Source organism: Salvelinus fontinalis, chromosome 32 (assembly GCF_029448725.1).
Source record: "Salvelinus fontinalis isolate EN_2023a chromosome 32, ASM2944872v1, whole genome shotgun sequence".
NCBI classification, from domain to species: domain Eukaryota; kingdom Metazoa; phylum Chordata; class Actinopteri; order Salmoniformes; family Salmonidae; genus Salvelinus; species Salvelinus fontinalis.
The window spans coordinates 29,261,527-29,283,224 of NC_074696.1; the positions used below are offsets into that span (position 1 = coordinate 29,261,527).

At 43.7% G+C, this 21,698-nt stretch overlaps 1 protein-coding gene across 6 annotated transcripts in view; it reads left to right on the forward strand.

Moving 5' to 3' along the window:
• Positions 1-1,714: 1,714 nt before the first annotated feature.
• LOC129831048 (receptor-type tyrosine-protein phosphatase U-like) overlaps positions 1,715-21,698 on the forward strand; it is a 295,005-nt gene continuing 275,021 nt past the window's right edge. For all 6 annotated transcript variants that reach the window (XM_055894045.1, XM_055894046.1, XM_055894047.1 and 3 more), the window contains exon 1: positions 1,715-1,962. In XM_055894045.1, the coding sequence (XP_055750020.1) occupies positions 1,890-1,962 (73 nt within the window). In that variant the 5' untranslated portion in view covers positions 1,715-1,889. The remainder of the gene's footprint in view (positions 1,963-21,698) is intronic.

Here is a 21,698-nt window from a genome sequence, read left to right on the forward strand (position 1 = left end):
GAACTGACAGTGCTGCATGGGTCAGAGAGAAGAGAGATGGGGCTCTGGGCTGACTGGCTGACAGGCCGCCAACGCTATGCCTGGTTTGCATTGAGATGCATGACGACACCCCTGCTCGACTCAACCCCCCCCGTCCCCACCCCGTCCCCACCCTGCCCACCCCGCCCTACCAACTACCAACTGCTGACGATAGTGTGTGTGGGTGTACAGGCACAGTTGCCTCACAGTCACTCTCTGCCATGTCCCCTATCAGTATTCCACTGCCACTACTGCTGATACTGCTTCTCTGTCTCCTCTGTCTGTCTGTCGCTCGCTGCACCTCACCTCAACTTGCCCCTCCTCGCCCTCAATCTTCTGCCTCTCTTCCCTGGACTGTATGTTACTGTACTGTCCTCCAAAAACCCAGATGAAAGCTAGATGCCAAAATGCATTGGTCTTTAACAATAAAGAAAGCATATTTGAAGTCCATTTTCATAGTCCTCCAAGAGTTGCTGAATATCCTTATATTGACTGTACTTTTCCTCTGACAGGCTCAGCTTTTTGCTCCTGGCTGTCTTGTCACAAACATGCAGTAGCAGACACAAGGCAGAATGTTGTTGGTGGTTTGCCAGAAGCATGTTTGGTACATTTCGACAGATGTCAGTGTTAGATTTCAGATGCCAGATGCGCCTTTCCTGAAACATTATATGCCAGAATGCTACATGTTGCATTTTCAATACAGGGTCTTGTATTGAATCCTGTGTTTTAGTGTCACATTGAATGTAATTGGTTTCCTAGTCCAAACAACCTTGATCTGGAGCTGTTACACACACACACACACACACACACACACACACACACACACACACACACACACACACACACACACACACACACACACACACAGCCTCTGACATCGTTCCTGGCAACACGCAGCGGTATAAATCCAATCTTTACGGTCGTAATAGGCATTCATCTAATGTGATTACTGTTCACAACGACACGGCAGGTTTTTTCTTCTCCACAGTGTGAAACACACCATGACCTGATTCCATCCTTTGTTTTATCGACTAACTTTCTCAGGCAACTGCAGCTGATTGGAAAATTGACGTTGTGAAATAAAAAAAACATTAATGGAACGACGCTTAATTGCATTGGGGGGCGATAAACTGAGGCAGAGTGAGACTCCTGCTGACCTGTTGTGTTGTGATGGTATTACCCACTGGGCACAGACTTCAATTACATTTCATTGAAGTTATGTGAAAGCAATGTTGATTCAACCAGTGTGTGCCCAGTGGGTAGTGACCACGGAGAAGTATCCAAACCGTCCTCTCCTCCTCATATTCCTCCTGCTGTTCCATTCCACCCACCACAGGCATCTGGAGTAGCCTCCCTCCCACACTCTGCTCCTCAGAAAAACACATGAAGGCTCTACTGTACCTGCAGCTGTTTCTGTTGAGGTATACCTTAGGTATTATAATTTGCATATATGCATATGAATTAGGCATGACACATCTGGATGGATTTGTTATGTTTCAATGTAAAATGGTAATTATTATGATACGATTCTCCACTCACACAAAAGTTGTGTTTAATTTGTTTGTAGAGAAAAGAAAGTGTTTGGTATGATGGTGTCGCTGTAATACAAAGCAACCACATGGCGGCGCTGTAGACCTGTATTTGACCACTTGATTGGTGGCGCAAAGTGAAGTAAAGGTTCTTTTTGAAATCTTTGCCCCCTACGTCAGCTATAGCAGCTCAAATTGCCAGTGTGTTTCGCATGGTGGGGGCACTCGCTTCAGGAAGGAAATCAGCCATCAATGGGATCGAGCAGACAACTTTGTTACAGTCCTGCCGGAGTCACTCATTACAAGGATTTCTGATAACGCGAGCTGGACTAAAACGTTAAAATGTATACCGGAGTCTTTCTACTGATGCTGGTCGTCGGGATCTACGCTGATACTATGGACCAAGGGCCAACAGGTAAAGAAAACAACGTTTTTGTTTCTTGGGAGTCAAGCATTGCGCTGCTGCGCACCTGGGAAAGGACAGTTGGCTGGGCTGTCCGTGGCATTTGTGGGCACTGGGCACATTATTCTACGCTAATAAACATGTCGCCAAATAACGTGAAATTTCGAGTGCTATTAATCGAATTAGTTTTTATTATTTTAAATGTTGTGAAAGGTGAAAATAGCTGTTCTCATAATTTGGTCGGACGGTCGCGTCTTATTTCCGAACAGAACTTCCAATAAAGTAGCATTGTTTTCGTTTTTGGAAATAGCCTACTAGATTATCCAAGAATAGCTGTTTTCAATCATTTCGAGTCTGTGACTTGTCGAAATATGCTACGTAGTGTCTTTTGAGGCTATGCGAATATTAGCAATGTTGAATATGCTGTTGTCTGTTCTTCACAGGTTGCAGTGTCAAGTGTCACAATATTTTGTTACCGGTGGCACGGGCAGTGCAGAAGTGTAGGAAAGTGATGGCACACCAGGCAGTAACCTCATATTTATGATTTCTCAGGTTGGAATGGTTTCCCTAACATCGGTCTCAAGTTATTCTGAATTGCAGGATAGAAAAATTAAGTACAAAATAGAACATGTTTTTGTCATAATAATTAAGGGATTCTGACCAATCAAATGAAATTGGAATATAAATGCTGTTTGAATATAAATGCTGTTATCGGTTGTTTGAGATTAAGCTACATCATGAGATGAGAATGTTTCTGTTAATGGTCAATTCGAATAACAGTCATCACAGCCTAACCTGCTGATTAAAAATAAAATCCCACGTTCCTTTATGTGCTGTGATTTGATTGATGGAAGCAAACTCTATTATTTAGCGCTGTCATACACATACACACAGTTTTCATTCTAATATCAAGTTCTAAAGTTTGCACTCAATATTGTGCGTGTTCATTTCCTGTAAACACATTTGTTTTTTATTCAGGGAACATACCATGGTACAACAATGCTTTATGCATCAGTTTCACTGTCCTGATACCTAATACATTCTCAATGTGTTTTTTTAATCCTGCGGGAGACAGCTCTGGGAGGCCTACGGCAGTGTTTTTGTGTGTGAACTATCTGTATTGTTTTCATTGTGGAATACACAGTCATTTTAGTTCCCAGGAAAAAATGTATTGAAAGGAAAAATCCCCTCTGGTGCCATCCCAGCTCCGCTAAACCTGAGTATTAGCAGTGAAAGTGTTTATTAGCAAGGCAGGGGTGTGGCCATGTGTAGATTGACTTTACATGACATAGTACTAAGACCATGTAATAGTGTGTCTTTATACTAAAATAGTGTATTTGAAACCCAGACCCGGTGGGAGTTGTATGTTATAAATCCTCTCCTACAGACAAGCCAATCAGAACCTTTACTAGTTACTGTTATAGTATACTACATGTAACTGGGTGAATACGTTCTCACTCCCTCCATAGCAGTGTTTTCCCTAGATTTTTCCCAGGTGGCTTCCAAAGTAACATCCTGGCACCAAAACTGTCAATAAAAACGGCCTCAGAGAAGAAGGGTTGGAGCATAGACTTGATCACATAACCTCACCCAGCAACATTGCAAACTGAACCCCACTATTCTCTGTGGGCTGTAGCTGTACAGTAGGCGAAGCTGCCTGCCGCAGTGATCTGTTTATAGTAGATGTATACCTTACTGCTGAGGCAGTATGTGTCTGATTGCGCAAACACACACGGGTCTATTGCTCCAGGTTTTTCTTCTTGCTTTTCCAATACCTGGTTGAGCCTGAGCAAATCAAATTGTATTGGTCACATACACGTGTTTAGCAGATGTTATTGTGGGTGTAGCGAAATGCCTGTGTTTCTAGCTCCAACAGTGCAATTATATCTAACAAGTAATATCTAACAATACACACAATCTAAAGTAAAGGAATGGAATTAAGACTATAAAAATATTTGGACGAGCAGTGTCAGAGCGGCATAGACTAAGATACAGTAGAATAGTATAGAATACAGTATATACATATGAATTGAGTAATGGAAAATATGTAAACATTATTAAAGTGGCCAGTGATTTCAAGTCTATGTATATAGGGCAGCAGCTTCTAATGTGCTAGTGATGGCTATTTAACAGTTTGATGGCCTTGAGATTAGGGATGCACGATATATCAGTGAACATATCGGAATCGTTTGATATTAGCTAACAATGCCAACATCGGTATCAGCTGATGTCTAGTTTAACACCCGATGTGCAAAACCGATGTCAAAGCTGACGTGCATACCTATATAACGAAGGTACGTGACGTAATGACGGCACGTCAAATTTTGCGCCATACGTGCAACACAGCATTCCTAAACTAGCCCACAATGTCTGCTGTGTGGATTGAGCAGTCAACAAGTCAAACAGTCATTTGAAAGAGTAACAAAATTTCAGCGAGACAACTCAAAGGCGAAATCCATTAAAGCCAAGATAATGGAATTCATTGCCGTTGACAATCAACCGTTCTCTGTCATGGGTGATGTTGGCTTTCGCTGACTGGTCGAGCACCGGGTAACACTACCAAGTGTGCTATTTTTCCAATGTTGCCCTACCAGAGTTACACAGTAATAGCATCACTGCTATTAGCTTCACGACATACATACTATGGAACGCCGTTTGGGTCTTTGCGTGTCAAAAAAAGATACAGTAGCACTGTCAAAGCTGTACAAAAGTCAGCAAACAAGCAAACACCGGCCACAAATGATGTGTTTACAATACCGCGTTGGTAATAAAGCATCATTTGTTCAACCGCAACTTCTGGGGTAGCTAGCTTTAGCTTGGTACCTAGCTAGCACTAGTACAACCAGCCTAGGTTGCCACTTGTTGTTCGCCTATTAAAGTTGAACTTCAGTTCATGAAAATAAATAACTAACCAGCTACTTAACCCTGTTGCCCAAAGCTAACGTTATAAGCAGCCAGCTATCTTCATCTGGCTAGTGAGGCTCGACCGGACCGGGTTATGTGTTGTGAAGCTAGCCACAATAAGGATTAGGCACAATAGGGGAATTTGCGGTTTGCCTTCAAAATAAAAGTATGTAATTGACAGTGATGCAAATTAATACAAATAGTAGAATTATGCCATACTTTTATTTTGAAGACTAACCGCAAAGTCCACTATTGTGGCTAATCCTTATTGTGTCTAGCTTCACATAGATTTGTCCGACCACCATTAATCAAATAAGACCTGTCTTATAAATTAGGGTTATTTTAGATTATTACACCTAGCTATATAGTTAGCTAGCTAACTATATAGCTACTGAAACAGATTATGTCGTTTTGGTATGTTTTTGGAGAAGAACATTGTTTGCATCCATGAGCTAGCTAGCTTTTTTTTATGACAAGCACTGTAGGTGCGCGAGACAACTTTACCAGCATCATAGCATACGTATCGATGAATCGTTGTGACATGAAATACGAGTTATAGTGTAATCAATGTGTAATAACTACGTAAAAAATGTATGAACGCGTTAAATGATTATGTGACATGCAGTCATATTCAGGTCCTGATTGGTCAACAAGCTTATTTGACACGTCAAATAGTGTTAAATAGTATATTCTTTGACACGCAAAGACCCAAACGGCGTTCCATAGAAATCCTGGTTGAAAAATAAAACGACCGACCAAACGAACGAAACAGCACAGCAAGTAAGTGAAAGAAATAGGTTTTGATTATGTTTTACTGGTAATGGGGAAGTACGTAAATGCCAACAAAATAACTTTTTGGTCAGTGTGTGTGTGTGTGTGTGTGTGTGTGTGTGTGTGTAACCTTTATTTAACTAGGCAAGGCAGTTAAGAACAAATTATTATTTACAACCCCGGCAAACCCAGATGACACTGGGCCAATTGTGCGCCGCCCTATGGGACTCCCAATCACGGCCGGATGTGATACAGCCTGGATTCGAACTAGGGACTGTAGTGACGCCTCTTGCACTGAGATGCAGTGCCCTAGACTGCTGCGTCCATGTGTGTGTTAACTATTTAACTGTACTAGAATGCTTAAAAGGCCTCAAAAAATTGTAATTTTGGTTATTGGTATCGGTTTTCTTTGGCAAGGAAAATATCAGATATCGGTATCGGTCAAAAATGTCATATCGGTGCATAACTACTTGAGATATAATCTATTACATGGTCACAATGTCTGTGTGGGTGGACCATTTCAGTTTGTCAGTGATGCGTACGCAGAGGAACTTGAAGCTTTCCACCTTCTCCACTGCTGTCCCGTCGATGTGGATAGGGAAGGTGCTCCCTCTGCTGTTTCCTGAAGTCCATGATTATCTCCTTTGTTTTGTTGACGTTGGGTGAGAGGTTATTTTCCTGGTACCACACTCCCAGAGCCCTTACCTTCTCCCTATAGGCTGTCTGGTCATTGTTGGTAATCAGGCCTACTACTGTTGTGTCGTATGCATTCTTGATGATTCAGTTGGAGGCGTGCATGGCCACGCAGCCATGGGTGAACAGGGAGTATAGGAGCAGGGCTTGCTTTCCCTGTAGTTGCTTGGTGCACCCTCTGAGTGTTACCTGATTGAGTAGATTTGCTGGGGTAAAAGCACTCCTTGTCAGATCACTGCATAGCAGCACCTGTTAGTGTGTGTGTCTCTCTCTGTGTATGTGTTTGGCCCGGAGCAGTTAGGGTAGTAGAGACGGTCATTTAATCTGGTAGGCCCCTATGTCTCTTACTCTCGCAGTACTGACATGCAGCCACAGTGTGAAACACCCCATGATCGGTGGTGTAGAGGTTGAACTTGGGATGGCAGACCACATGGGAACACGCTATCATGGGAGAAGATGGTCGCCAGGCTGGGGGTTATACTAAGGTCAAGAGAGGGGATAGGAGGGTCTTGTTCTGATTGGCGAAGGTGGGTGCCAGGCTGAGGGTTGTACTAAGGACGAGGGGCTATGGAAGTGCTGGCCGTGCTGTGTGCAGTGGTTTGGATCGGTCAGATTTTTAATCATACAGAAAACGGTTCAACACACACAAAGCTCTCTTTGGGGAACAAAGGTTGGAAAGGAGAAAATTGGATCACAAACACAGAGAGAAGAGTGATGGAAGTTTCTCTGGTTGGTTCCTTCTTTGTTTGTTTGATGTTTTTAGGCCACTGATATGTGAAATAGGACTTCTCTCTTACTAAAAGTAGTTTGAGGATTTTATTTTGCTGATCTGTGCTCTTCCTTCCATCTCTATGAAGGCTTTAATCTGTCTAGCTCTAACACCCCTTCGCTTGACTAAAGAGAGAAGTCACTTTTTATTGTCTTTTTTATTTGACAGCTTTAATGGACAGACATCTGTAGACATGGACTGCCTTCTTCCCTCACCTAGGGTGACTACATTTAAAATACCCAAATGCGGGACAAAGGCATGATTTTGTGGGACAGTGTAGCCTACATGAATCTTTTTTTGGGGCACCCTTCCGCTGCGCTGAACAAGCTAATTGAAGCGGGCCTATAGGCTACTCCTTTGGCTCATGCTAAATTTGGTCATGCAGAAACGAGAGCCCAAATGTGTGTCTGTTTTAGGAACATCTGGGAATACATGGCCAAGGAAACATTTCTGGTTGGTCTCAGGGAATGTGAAAACTTTAGGAAGTGAGACTTTGAAAACAGGGTTGAGTGATGTAGCAGCAAATATGTTGAATTAGCAACTAATGAGCATGAAGAGCCTCACAAGTTTGACAAAATCACCTTGTATCTTTTCAGCTTAATAACCTTATATATATTTCCAATCTAATACGGCTATTTATTCACTTTTGTAGCTCTTCATCAGAAACAAGCCTTTTTAACTGGCCTCAGGACAAAGGGCCATAATGTGGGACTGACCCGCACAATCCGGGACATGGTCACCCTACCCTCACCTCAAACCGACGGGTCAACACACCCTGGAAGAAACGTTCTCACCATGAATGAATCAGCATTCCCTATTACTTACTTACTTACTTACACACACACACACACACACACACACACACACACACACACACACACACACACACACACACACACACACACACACACACACACACACACACACACACACACACACACACACACACACACACACACACACACACACACACACACACACACACACACACACACACACACACACACACACACACACACACACACACACAGTTTAATTGCCACAATTCTTGGCACCTCAACTAGTTAGGTAGTTATTAGGTTCGTCATTCAGCTTGCAGTCCAATGTATTTATTGGCAAAGCCGCAGCTGTGGCTTTTTGCAGCCAGCTTGAGTGTTCAACATGAATTTTAAGTTGTTTGGAATTTGCATTTAATCACCAGAGTTGAGGACCTTTGGTGGCCTCTGCAGGTCCATCAGTTCAGCTGGAAATAAGACTTGGCAAAGCTCTACTGCCTTTTGTATAGGACTTCTGTGAGTCACTCATATATATATATATATATATATATATATATATATATATATATATATATATATATATATATATATATATATATATATATATATATATATATATATATCATTTTTTTCTCTTTTTATCTAAAAGTGATTTCCTCTTATCCTTCCCAGTCGGGGCTGGGTCGCGGCAGTGGGGATGTTTGGCAGAGAAATCTATTTTCTCATAGGGAGCTGAGCTGATTGGTAGGATGCATGAAGTGTGAGGAGGACAAGAGGAAGAGAAGGAGAGAGAGATGGAGTAATGCTGTGTTGTTCCTGACAGACATTAATGTCCAAGCCTCACAGTTAAATACCATGGTTCTCTATAGTCCCTTGAAGCAGCTCAGTCTGTTAGTAGATGGCACTTTCACTGAGTGCGTGTGAGAGTGCGTGTGCGTGTGCGTGTGCGTGTGTTTTCACATGATGTTCTGTTATTTCTGTCTGTCCAGAAGAGAACTTGAATCAGATCTTTAATGTGAAAGTCAGCAATAAAACACTGACTGGCGGGGACGCTCACTGTGAGTGTGTGTGTGAGTCTTTCTGTGTGTGTGTGTGTGTTTGAAAAAGAGAAACAAAGTGTATGTGAGGTTCAGAGAGAGAGAGAGAGAGAGAGAGTGTGTGTGTGTGTGTGTGTGTGTGGTGCACAGCGAGGTGCAGACCTGACAGCTTTGTGTGCTCACTTTCAGAAGTATCCTTTAGAGTATGAGCTTTTAGCAGACAGGAAGACAGGCAGGCAGCAGTTCAGCTAGTCAGTGACTGGGAGGCCTTTCGTTCCAGGAGGTGGTTGTCAGTTAGACCTGTCGTCATGGCGTCACGGTGCCTTGTCTCTGACGCTGATCGCCCACGACCGCTCCCCGCTACCGTGTCACAGCAGCAGCGCGTCCACCTGCCATCACCATAACACCCATCACCGCCACACTCCCTGAATGGAGCCGACAGCATTCCACGATCGCTCGACGCCCCCGACCTGCAGGGGCCCATGGGAACAGGAAGTGGGGGGGTCCTCTCCTCTCAGCTCTCCTCATCTGTCACTTTGCTTCTCCAGGTGGTAGCTAGCTAACCAATAATGTGTTGCTGAGTCCCTGAACGCCACTGTGTTAGACAGATGGCTGTGTGCCAACAGGCCCAACACTAATGCTCAGATTCCTTAATGCGTTTAGACATTCTGGTTAAGATGCGCTTACTTAATACAAGAAATACTGTAATACACTTTTTTTTAACCATTTAACTAGGCAAATCAGTTAAAATAAATTCTTATTTACAAAGACGGCCTACCCTGGACGACACTGTGCCAATTGTGCGCCACCCTATGGGACTCCCAATCACGGCCGGATATGATACAGCCTGGATTCGAACCAGGGACTGTAGTGATGCCTCTTGCACTGAGATGCAGTGCCTTAGACCACTGCGCCACTTAGTGATCCGGTTTGCAATGGTCTTCAGTTATTAGTTTCTGTGACGCCTGTCATCAGTCAAAGAACTGATTGAAAGAGCAGATTCCAAGTTTTTAGAGTGGATGTTTCTCTTTAGGTTGATATTTGAATGTTTTGTGGACGAGGATGAGGGCAGTGAGATTAAAAGGTCTCAGCAGGATTGTGGTTGAAGCAGATAATAAATTCAGTGTGTCTGTGACAAATCAACTGTTCTAAAAGCGGTTGGTTATCCCTCTCTTTGAAAAGTTGGCGTCTGTGACAGATATGCAGAGAGAACGCTGAGCTGTGTGCTGTGTCCCAACTTGGATTGGCGGGGCTCCAGCTGCTGCCGTGGCAACAGAGGAACTCGGAACTCGGAGAGAGCTGCCTCAAAGTGTTCAGACTTGTGAACTATAGGACGATGCTAGAGAAGACTCTGTTGTCACTCTGTGCTTTTCAACAGCACTTAGTGTCAGTAAAGCACATGTGCAAGTGACTGTGAGCCTCTCTCTCCCTCTCCCTGCCACTCTCTCCCTCTTTTTTCTCTCTCTCACGCTCTTTCTCTCTCCCTTTTCTCTCTCGCTCCCTATTTTTCTCTATTTCTCGCTCTTTTTTCTTTCTCATTTGAGTTTTTCAAACTGTCCAATTAGCTCATATCTAATGTGAGTGATGCTTCAAAAGCAACTAATTAAGCACCTGGTTCTAGTGAGAATAACCGTATTAGTGTAAATATATGACTATGTGGTGATCTGTGTCCCAAATAGCACCCTATTCCCTATATAGTACACTACTTTAGACCAGGGCATATTAGAAATAGGGGGCCATTTTGAACACACACGTTGTTATGTCTCTAATTACGAGCCTGCCAAGTGTCACATTTATCCAACAAACCAAATTCATAAGAACTAAGTAATTGAAATTCCACATCGGTCCAAATCATTCATATTCTTTATGGGTTTTGTTAAGGATCATTTGCTGAGATTGATGGAGCTGGAATCATTGCCAATATGATTAGAAGGAGAACTATTGAGCTACACTGCAGAAGGGTGAGAGAGTTGTATTGTCTGTTTATTTGGAGTGGCTGTGGTGGTGTAGTCGCAGTGGGATGCTATCTGAGAGGAGATACACTGAGTGTACAAAACATTAGGAACACCGGCTCTTTCCATGACAGACTGACCAGGTGAATCCAGGTGAAAGCTATGATCCCTTATTGATGTCACTTAAATCCACTTCAATCAGTGTAGATGAAGGGCAGGAGACAGGTTGAAGAAGGATTTAAGCCTTGAGACAATTGAGACATGGATTTTGTATGTGTGCCATTCAAAGGGTGAATGGGTAAAACAAAAGATTTAAGTGCCTTTGAGTGGGGTATAGTAGTAGGTGCCAGGCACACCAGTTTGAGTGTGTCAAGAACTGCAACGCTGCAGGGTTTTTCATGGTCAACAGTTTCCTGTGTGTATCACGAATGGTCCATCACCTGAAGGACATTCAGCCACCTGTGGGAAGCATTGGAGTCAACATGGGCCAGCATCCCTGTGGAACACTTTCGACACCTTGTAGAGTCCATGCCCCGATAAATTGAGGCTGTTTCGAGAACAAAAGGGGTTGAAAGTCAATATTAGGAAGGTGTTCCTAGTATTTTGTACACTGTGTATACACCACAGACAACAACTCTGCAGTGATGTCGGTCCATTAAGTGTCAGTAGCTCTGATGTGATGTGATCTCTGTCCATTTAGCATCTCCCAGAACTGTCACCTAGTCTGATTACGTCTGTCGGATGCCACTCGCTTCACTATAGCCACAGACATGCATGAATAGGTCTTTATGAATATTCCTTGCCTCACCTCCACCTAAAGGTACAGTTAAAGTCGTAAGTTTACATACACTTAGGTTGGAGTCATTAAAGCTCGTTTTTCAACCACACCACAAATTTCTTGTTAACAAACTATAGTTTTGGCAAGTCGTTTAGGACATCTACTTTGTGCATGACACAAGTAATTTTTCCAACAATAGTTTACAGACACATTGAATTATAAGTGAAATAATCACAATTCCAGTGGGTCAGAAGTTTACATACATTAAGTTGACTGTGCCTTTAAACAGCTTGGAAAAATCCCCAAAATGATGTCTTGGCTTTAGAATCTTCTGATAGGCTAATTGGGCACTTGGAGGTGTACCTGTGGATCTATTGCAATGCCTACCTTCAAACTCAGTGCCTCTTTGCTTGACATCATGGGAAAATCAAAAGAAATCAGCCAAGACATTGGGAAAAAAATTGTAGACCTCCACAAGTCTGGTTCATCCTTGGGAGCGATTTCCAAACGCCTGAAGGTACCACGTTCATCTGTACAAACAATAGTACGCAAGTATATACACCATGGGACGTTCTGTCTCCTAGAGATGAACATGCTTTGGTGCGAAAAGTGCAAATCAATCCCAGAACAACAGCAAAGGACCTTGTGAAGATGCCGGAGGAAACGGGTACAAAAGTATCTATATCAACATTAAAACAAGTCCTATATCGACATAACCTGAAAGGCCGCTCAGCAAGGAAGAATCCACTGCTCCAAAACCGCCATAATAAAGCTAGACTAAGGTTTGCAACTACACATGGGGACAAAGATTGTACTTTTTGGAGAAATGTCCTCTGGTCTGATGAAACAAAAATAGAATTGTTTGGCCATAATGACCATCGTTATGTTTGGAGGAAAAAGGGGGACGCTTGCAAGCCGAAGAACACCATCCCAACCGTGAAACACGAGGGTGGCAGCCTCTTGTTGTGGGGGTGCTTTGCTGCAGGAGGGACTGGTGCACTTCACAAAATAGATGGCATCATGAGGGAGGAAAATGATGTGGATATATTGGAGCAACATCTCAAGACATCAGGAAGTTAAAGCTTGGTTGCAAATGGGTCTTCCAAATGGACAATGACCCCAAGCATACTTCCAAAGTTGTGGAAAAATGGCTTAAGGACAACAAAGTCAAGGTATTGGAGTGGCCATCACAAAGCCCTGACCTCAATCCAATAGAACATTTGTGTGCAGAACTGAAAAAGCGTGTGCGAGAGAGGAGGCCTATTAACCTGACTCAGTTACACAAGCTCTGTCAGGAGGAATGGGCCAAAATTCACCCAACTTATTGTGGGAAGCTTGTGGAAGGCTACCTGAAACGTTTGACCCAAGTTAACCAATTTAAAGGCAATGCTACCAAATACTAATTGATTGTATGTTAACTTCTGACCCACTGGGAATGTGATGAAAGAAATAAAAACTGAAATAAATAATTCTCTCTACTACTATTCTGACATTTCACATTCTTAAAATAAAGTGGTGATCCTAGCTGACCCAAGACAGGGAATTTTTACTAGGATAAAATATCAAGGATTTGTGAAAAACTGAGTTTAGATGTATTTGGCTAAACTTCCGACTTCAACTGTATTTTTACTTTCTGTAGCTTAGCCAAGTAACACTAACGACTGTTCTCTAGCCATTAAACTCCAAGTTTGCCCTGACCTGACCTGCCTACCAGTCTGAGGGATGACGGTTGAAGTTGATGCTGTTGTTGACAGCGTCAGAAAAGAACGGAGGAGAAAAATAAACTGTTGGGTCGGTCAATTTTCTGCTGTGTGCAGTTGTAACCATGGCAACTGGATCAGCAGCTAGTCCCCAGGTCAAAGTTTACACGCATGATGCGTTCTGGCAGCACTGTCAAAGCGTCAGCAAATGTCTTTTAAGATGGAGATGACAATTGGACCAAACTCGAACAAAAACATCCCTCGCGAGTCACTACTTTCTGAGTCTTTCCAATAGCTTTGGGGTAAAGAGGGCCACAAGAAGCAATTTCTTAAAGTTTTTCTCTCCAGTTCTTGCTCCTCTGTCTCCCTATCTTACTCCTCTCCCTCCCTCCTCTATCTGCATTTATTTACCTTATTTTTCTATCCCTTCCTTTCCCTCTCCCACCAGATTAAAAACAGAATCCCTGTTGTAATAAATGTAGGCTGTTTAGTGCAAATTAACTTGTGTTGGGAGCTGTACTACTGACTTTATACTCGACTCTTAATGATAACAGCCTCAGTTATAGCTTGACCTTAAAAAGCCCACCTCGATGATAAGGAACGAGCCCTAGGGGAGGGTTTGGTCCCCTAGCTGCTGTAGGAGATATTCAAGTTGACAAAATACTCATTTTGAGTTATCAAACCTCTGGGCTTTGGAGTGTACCTGTGCAGCGCTTCAGAGGGATATTAAAAGTTTGGAGTGGAAAACTTGAGATGTTGTGAACCTGCCATTGCCAATCTGTGGGCCCTTTATATTACACACACACACACACACACACACACACACACACACACACACACACACACACACACACACACACCACACACCACACACCACACAACACACACCACACACACACACACACACACACACACACACACACACACACACACACACACACACACACACACACAGAGAGCTCACAAGGGCACTGTGGATTGTGTGAAGGAGACTCCCTGTGATCAGTATGGATGCCTCTGCAGCTAGGTGTGTCTGTGTGTGCTCAGCAGCATGAAACAGCAACAGCTGTGTGGCTGCTTATTGCCACAGGATGTTTCGCTGGAGGGCTACTCTCTCCCTCGCCACCCCACCCTCTCTCTCTATCTCTCCCTCAACAATTAAACCACTTTTTTTTATTGGGCCACACCTTGACACACATTTCCCGCCCTCCTTCCATGGTGCCTGGTGTTCAGTGCAGAGGTAGAGGGGATACACCTTGGCAGTAAGCTAGAGGATATATGGGCTGTAATGTTGGCAGATGTGGTGGTGCAGGGCAGGTAGCACCTGGAACACCAGCTGGTCCTGACCCTCCTCTGTTCTCCTCCCAACATGGTCCTAATGTAGCATCATCATCAGTAGCTGGTGCAGTTCTCTACCCAACACTGCAGGGCATCAAGCACATTCACCTCTGGAACACCACTAGCACAATCGAATAGAACTCAATTTGCTCTCAATAGAGAATTTGTCTTGCACATTTCAAAGCATATGTACATGATATTGGTGGTTAAGTATAGTTATAGGGGATTGATGTAGCCCTGGACACTGCATGGTCAAGGAGCCTGGATATAATCTCCTACATGTCAATGAATCCAAACCCAGGATGACTGGTAGTTTGTTATCCAAACCCAGGATGACTGGTAGTTTGTCATCCAAACCGAGGATGACTGGTAGTTTGTCATCCAAACCCAGGATGACTGGTAGTTTGTCATCCAAACCCAGGATGACTGGTAGTTTGTCATCCAAACCCAGGATGACTGGTAGTTTGTCATCCAAACCCAGGATGACTGGTAGTTTGTCATCCAAACCCAGGATGACTGGTAGTTTGTCATCCAAACCCAGGATGACTGGTAGTTTGTCATCCAAACCCAGGATGACTGGTAGTTTGTCACTCAAACCCAGGATGACTGGTAGTTTGTCACCCAAGCACACGATGACTGGTAGTTTGTCATCCAAACCCAGGATGACTGAGTGTGCATACCAAATGGCACCCTAATCCTTATATCCCTCAAATTCAACTCTGGACCTAGAAGCCAGTTCCAATGCATTTTTTTAATTGTTCCCCTCTAATCAGGGACTGATTTTAGACCTGGGACACCAAGTGTGTGCAATTAATTGTCAGGTAGAATAGAACCAGCAGGCTCTGGACCTCGTAGCGTAAGAGTTGAATACCCCTGCCCTATACTTCTCAAAGTAGCGCACTATATAGGGAATAGGGTGCCATTTGGGATTGGCACTGAATAAATGAATACCTGTTGACAGAATGTTGTTTTTATGAGATCTCTACTGGAGTGAAGTGGGCAAGCATCATGCTGTGGATTTATATGTTAATGGATGCAGGAGTCCAGAATCAGTGATTGAATAAGCAGCTCTCAGAGACAGATATGAGGGTCAGCATTTGACATGTTGATAGCTAGAGGGAGAGGGGCAGAGAGTGAGAGAGAGGAAGCGAGGGAGAGTGAGAGAGAGATGGGGTGATGGAGAAAGAAAGAGCGAGAGAGACAGAGGAAAGCATGTAGAGGACAGGGAGTTGAGGCGTAGGGACTATTGATTACCACACTGCAAGCTGTCTGAAACAGAATCAGCTGGTGGTCTCATTTCTATTTCTGGTCTTGATGCCTGGGGATTAAGTTAAGGGTTGGGAGCAGGGAGGCAGGGGGTGAGAGGAGTCCCCTGATCACTCCGTTATTATGCATGTCTGCCCTCGTGCCCTCATGCCCTCTAACACTAATCCTACCGCGTCTGAAGAGACAGATGGTGTTGTGATCAGGGCACCAGGAGAGACGTAGACTATTTGGAGATCTGAATGTCCCACGCACGTCCACACACACACGGCTGCCAGACACAATTCTATCAGAAGAAGCAGACTGCCACACCAGTTGCTTGTTTCTTTTCTTTCTATTTCAGAAGAACATACTCATTGCCGATGTTACTTCATTAACTACATGAAGGAGAAAATTCATTTTCTTACAGTTGAACACACCAGAGGCTCTAGAGACTGTGTACAGTGGGTCCTGCACTTGCTTGGTTCATAAGAGATAAAGAGAGGGATGTAGAGGAGGAGGGTGATACAGATAGAGAGTTGCTCTTGCCTTCTTAACCACGGTGTCCGTGTGGTTTGACCATTTCAGCTCCCCAGAGATGTGTACGCTGAGGATCTTGACATTTTTGACCGTTGATGAGGATGGTGGCGTGCCCAGCCTGGTTCCTCCTGAAGTCCACAATTGGATCCTTTGTTTTTCTGACGTTGAGGGAATGGTTGTTTACCTGTCACCACACCATCAGAGTACCTACCTCCTCCTTGTAGGCCATCTGGTCATTGTTGGTAATCAGGCCTACTGCTGTCGTGTCGTCACTGCACTTGATGATGGAATTGGAACTCTGTAAGGCCACACAGTCGTGGCTATACAGGGAGTACAGGAGGTGACTAAGGACGCACCCTTGTGGGGCCCCTATGTTGAAAATCAGTGTCGAGGAGGTAATGTTGTCGAGGAAGAGGTGTAGTCTATTGCCAGGGCTTTGCAGAGCTGTATCATTCCCCTTTTGTACATTGCTATTTATTTTGTACATTTGAACACAATAGATATACAGTAAAAATTGATTCAACAGATATCAAATGATTCAATTGAGATTTTGTGTCACTGGCCTACACACAATATCCCATCATGTCAAAGTGGAATTATGTTTTTAGATTTTTTTTTAACAAATGAATTTAAAGCTTAAATGTCTTGAGTCACTAAATATTCAACCCCATTGTTATGGCAAACATAAAAAAGTTCAGGAGTAAAAATGTGCTTAACAAGTCACATAATAAGTTGCATGGACTCACTCTGTGTGCAATAATAGTGTTTAACATGATTTTTGAATGACTACCTCATCTCTGTACCCCACACATAAAATGATCTGTAAGATCCTTCAGTCGAGCAGTGAATTGCAAACACCGATTCAAGAGGAAGGAAACCGCTCAGGGAATTCACCATGAGGCCAATGGTGACTTTAAAACAGTTACAGAGTTGAATGGCTGTGATAGAAGAAAACTGAGGATGGATTAACAACATTGTAGTTACTCCACAATACTAACCTAATTCACAGAGTGAAAAGAAGGAAACCTGTACAGAATACATCACGTTTTCAACAATGCAAAGTAATAGTGTAAAACAAAATGGAAATCTTAGAGGAAAGCCTGATTCAGTCTGCTTTCCACCAGACACTGGAAGACAATAACCTAAAACACAAGGTCAAATATACACTGGAGTTGCTTACCAAGATGACATTTAGCATTCCTGAGTGGCCTAGTTACTGTTTTGACTTAAATCGTCTTGAAAATCTATGGCAAAAATGGTCAACAACCAACTTGACAGAGCTTGAAGGATTGTTTAAAATAATAATGTGCAAATATTGTACAATCAGGTGTGCAAAGCTCTTAGAGACTTAGCAAAAATGATTCACAGCTGTAGTCACTGCCAACGGTGATTTTAACATTGACTCATGGGTGTGAATACTTTATGTAAATTAGATATTTCTCTATTTAATTTTCAATAAATTAGCAAACATTTCTAAAAACATGTTTTCACTTTGTCATTATGGGGTATTGTGTATAGATGGGTCAAACCAAAAATATATTTAATCCATTTAGAATTCAGGCTGTAACACAACAAAATGTGGAATAAGTCAAGAGGTATGAATACTTTCTGAAGGCACTGTATATTACGCCTCTGTGTCAACAGGCTATTACTTAAGTGCTGGGAACCTTGTGTAAGCCTGCCAGTCTGTCTGTTAACATGGGAGAAGACAAAGCCAATGAGCCAATGTTAGAGTAGGAGAGTAATATACTGTATGACGTGTTTGTCACTGTCACTCTTCAGGGACACTTTATATATAAATAAAGCAAGCATCATTCTCTACACAGCCACGCCCGTGTCACCACCGATAATCACGAATTTCAATAAGCATTTCTCTACGGCTGGCCATGCTTTCCTCCTGGCTACCCCAGCCCCGGCCAACAGCTCGGCACCCCCCGCAGCCACTTGCCCAAGCCTTCCCAGCTTCTCCTTCACCCAAATCCAGATAGCAGATGTTCTAAAAGAGCTGCAAAACCTGGGCTAGACAATCTGGACCCTCTCTTTCTAAAATGATCCTCTGCCATTGTTGCAACCCCTATAACCAGTCTGTTAAACCTCTCTTTCATATCGTCCGAGATCCCTAAAAATTGGAAAGCTGCTGCGGTCACCCCCCTCTTCAAAGGGGGTGACACTCTAGACCCAAACTGTTATAGACCTATATCCATCCTGCCCTGCCTTTCTAAAGTCTTCGAAAGCCAACTTAACAAACAGATCACTGACCATTTCGAATCCCACCGTACCTTGTCCGCTGTGCAATCCGGTTTCCGAGCTGGTCACGATGCACCTCAGCCCCGCTCAAGGTACTAAACGATATCATAACCTCCATCGATAAAAGACAGTACTGTACAGCCGTCTTCATTGACATGGCCAAGGCTTTCGACTATGTCAATCACCGTATTATTATCGACAGACTCAACAGCCTTAGTTTCTCTAATGACTGCCTCGCCTGGTTCACCAACTACTTCTCAGACAGAGTTCAGTGTGTCAAATTGTAGGGCCTGTTGTCCGGACCTCTGACAGTCTCTATGGGGGTACCACAGGGTTCAATTCTCCGGCCGACTCTTTTCTCTGTATATATCAACGATGTCGCTCTTGCTGCGTGTGATTCCCTGATCCACCTCTACGCAGACGACACCATTCTGTATACATCTGGTCCTTCTTTGGACACTGTGTTAACTAACCTCAAAACGAGCTTCAATGCCATACAACACTCCTTCCAACTGCTCTTAAACACTAGTAAAACTAAATGCATGCTTTTCAACCGATTGCTGCCCGCACCCGCCCGCCCGACTAGCATCACAACTCAGGATGGTTCTGACTTAGAATATGTGGACAACTACAAATACCTAGGTGTCTGGCTAGACTGTAAACTCTCCTTTCAGACTAATATTAAACATCTGCCATCCAAAATTAAATCTAGATCGGCTTCCTATTTCGCAACAAAGCCTCCTTCACTCACGCTGCCAAACATACCTTCGTAAAACTGACTATCCTACCGATCCTTGACTTCGGCGATGACATTTACAAAATAGCCTCCAACACTCTACTCAGCAAATTGGATGCAGTCTATCACAGTGCCATCCGTTTTGTCACCAAAGCCTCATATACTACCCACCACTGCGACCTGTATGCTCTCGTCAGCTGGCCCTCGCTACATATTCGTTGCCAGACCCACTGGTAAGTCTTTGATAGGTAAAGCTCCGCCTTATCTCATCTCACTGGTCACCATAACAACACCCACTCGTATCACGCGCTCCAGCAGGTATATTTCACTGGTCACCCCCAAAGCCAACACCTACTTTGGCCGCCTTTCCTTCCTGTTCTCTGCTGCCAATGACTGGAACGAATTGCAAAAATGAAGTTGGAGACTTGTATCTCCCTCACTAACTTTAAGCATCAACTATCTGAGCAGCTTACCGATCGCTGCAGCTGTACACAGCCCATCTGTAAATAGCCCGTCCAATCTACCTACCTCATCCCCATATTGTTTTTATTTACTTTTTTGCTCTTTTGCACACCAGTATTTCTACTTGCACATCATCGTCTGCACATCTATCACTCCAGTGTTAATTTGCTAAATTGTAATTACTTCGCTACTATGGCCTATTTATTGCCTTACCTCCTCACGCCATTTGCACACACTGTATATATACTTTTTCTATTGTGTTATTGACTGTACATTTGTTTATTCCATGTGTAACTCTGTGTTGTTGTTTGTGTCGCACTGCTTTGCTTTATCTTGGCCAGGTCGCAGTTGTAAACGAGAACTTGTTCTCAGCTGGCCTACCTTGTTCAATTAAGGTGAAAAAAAATTAAAAAAAAAAAACGCCCTTTGGGCTTTTGTTCCATGTGTGTTTGTTCCCAGCCCCAGACAGAACAGCCATTTATAATCTTATGATGTGACTGAGGAAACTAGGTTATGTATTGTTTTCATATTTGATATTCACATTGTTTATGTATTGTTTCTTACCCCCCCACCCCTCCCTCCCTTCCGGTTGCCAGCTCCATCACTCACTTGCTTTTAATTAAACCTGTCAATCACACAAAGCGAGAGAGAGCGACAGAGAGAAAGAGAGATTTCCCTGTCACAGCTCTGTGAAGGACTAAACCTGTCCTAATGGGGACATCTAAATCTCTATTGTTGAGACAGGACAATGAGAAGCGAAGTAGGGGGAGTGTTCGACAACGATTAATTAGAAGTGCAGATAAGGGTTACTGTCAGGAGTGACAGGTTTTCTCTCTCTTTCATCAGCGACAGGAAGAGGGGTTGAGTAACAGACATAACCCTCTCAGACATATCAATCTGTGCATCCCTTTCCCACCCCTGTCCCTATATCCCTTTAGCCCGGGATGAGATGCCACCCCACAGCAGAGCCCCTGTGTCGCTGGATGTTGTTTAATTAAGAATCAGCTGGAGAGGGATTAAACACATCAAGCAGAGTGATCAGCAGAGGAGTGAAGAAAGGGACGAGAGGAGAGAGAGTGAATTAATGAGAAGATGAGAGGGAGGGAGGGATGGAGAATTAGCAAGGGGAATTCATTAATGCAGGGTATTTTTTTCACCTCCACTGACCACCATGCCCGGTATGGGGTACTCCCTCCCTTCCTCTCCCCTTCCCTCCCTCCCTCCCTCTCCCCTTCCCACTCTCTCCCTCTCCCCTTCCCTCCCTCCCACTCCCCCTCCCACTCTCTCCCCTTCCCTCCCTCTCCCACTCCCCCTCCCACTCTCTCCCTCTCCCCCTCCCTTTTACGGTTTAGAGTAAATCCTTACCTCAGCTCTCTGCTGCCTAATTTACTTGATTTGTTTGTGTTTAATTGGGCCAGAGATTTGGATCCTCTCCCCTTCAGCACTGGTTACAGCCTGAAACTTGAAACCACAGCACCTCACTAAGATAGAATAGAATACAGTCTGGAACTAAAGTTACCACAGCACCTCACTAAGATAGAATAGAATACAGTCTGGAACTAAAGTTACCACAGCACCTCACTAAGATAGAATAGAATACAGTCTGGAACTAAAGTTACCACAGCACCTCACTAAGCTAGAATAGATGATGAGGAAGTACACACACATGTTAATAGTTCATGCTGTTGCACTCCCCTGCACTGCAGACTGGAGAATCCCCCTAGTGGGAGCTGTGAAACTGCAATGGTCCTCGTCACTGGTGCTCACAGTGTGGAAGAACCCTGAGTCTGGAGTGGTCTCCTG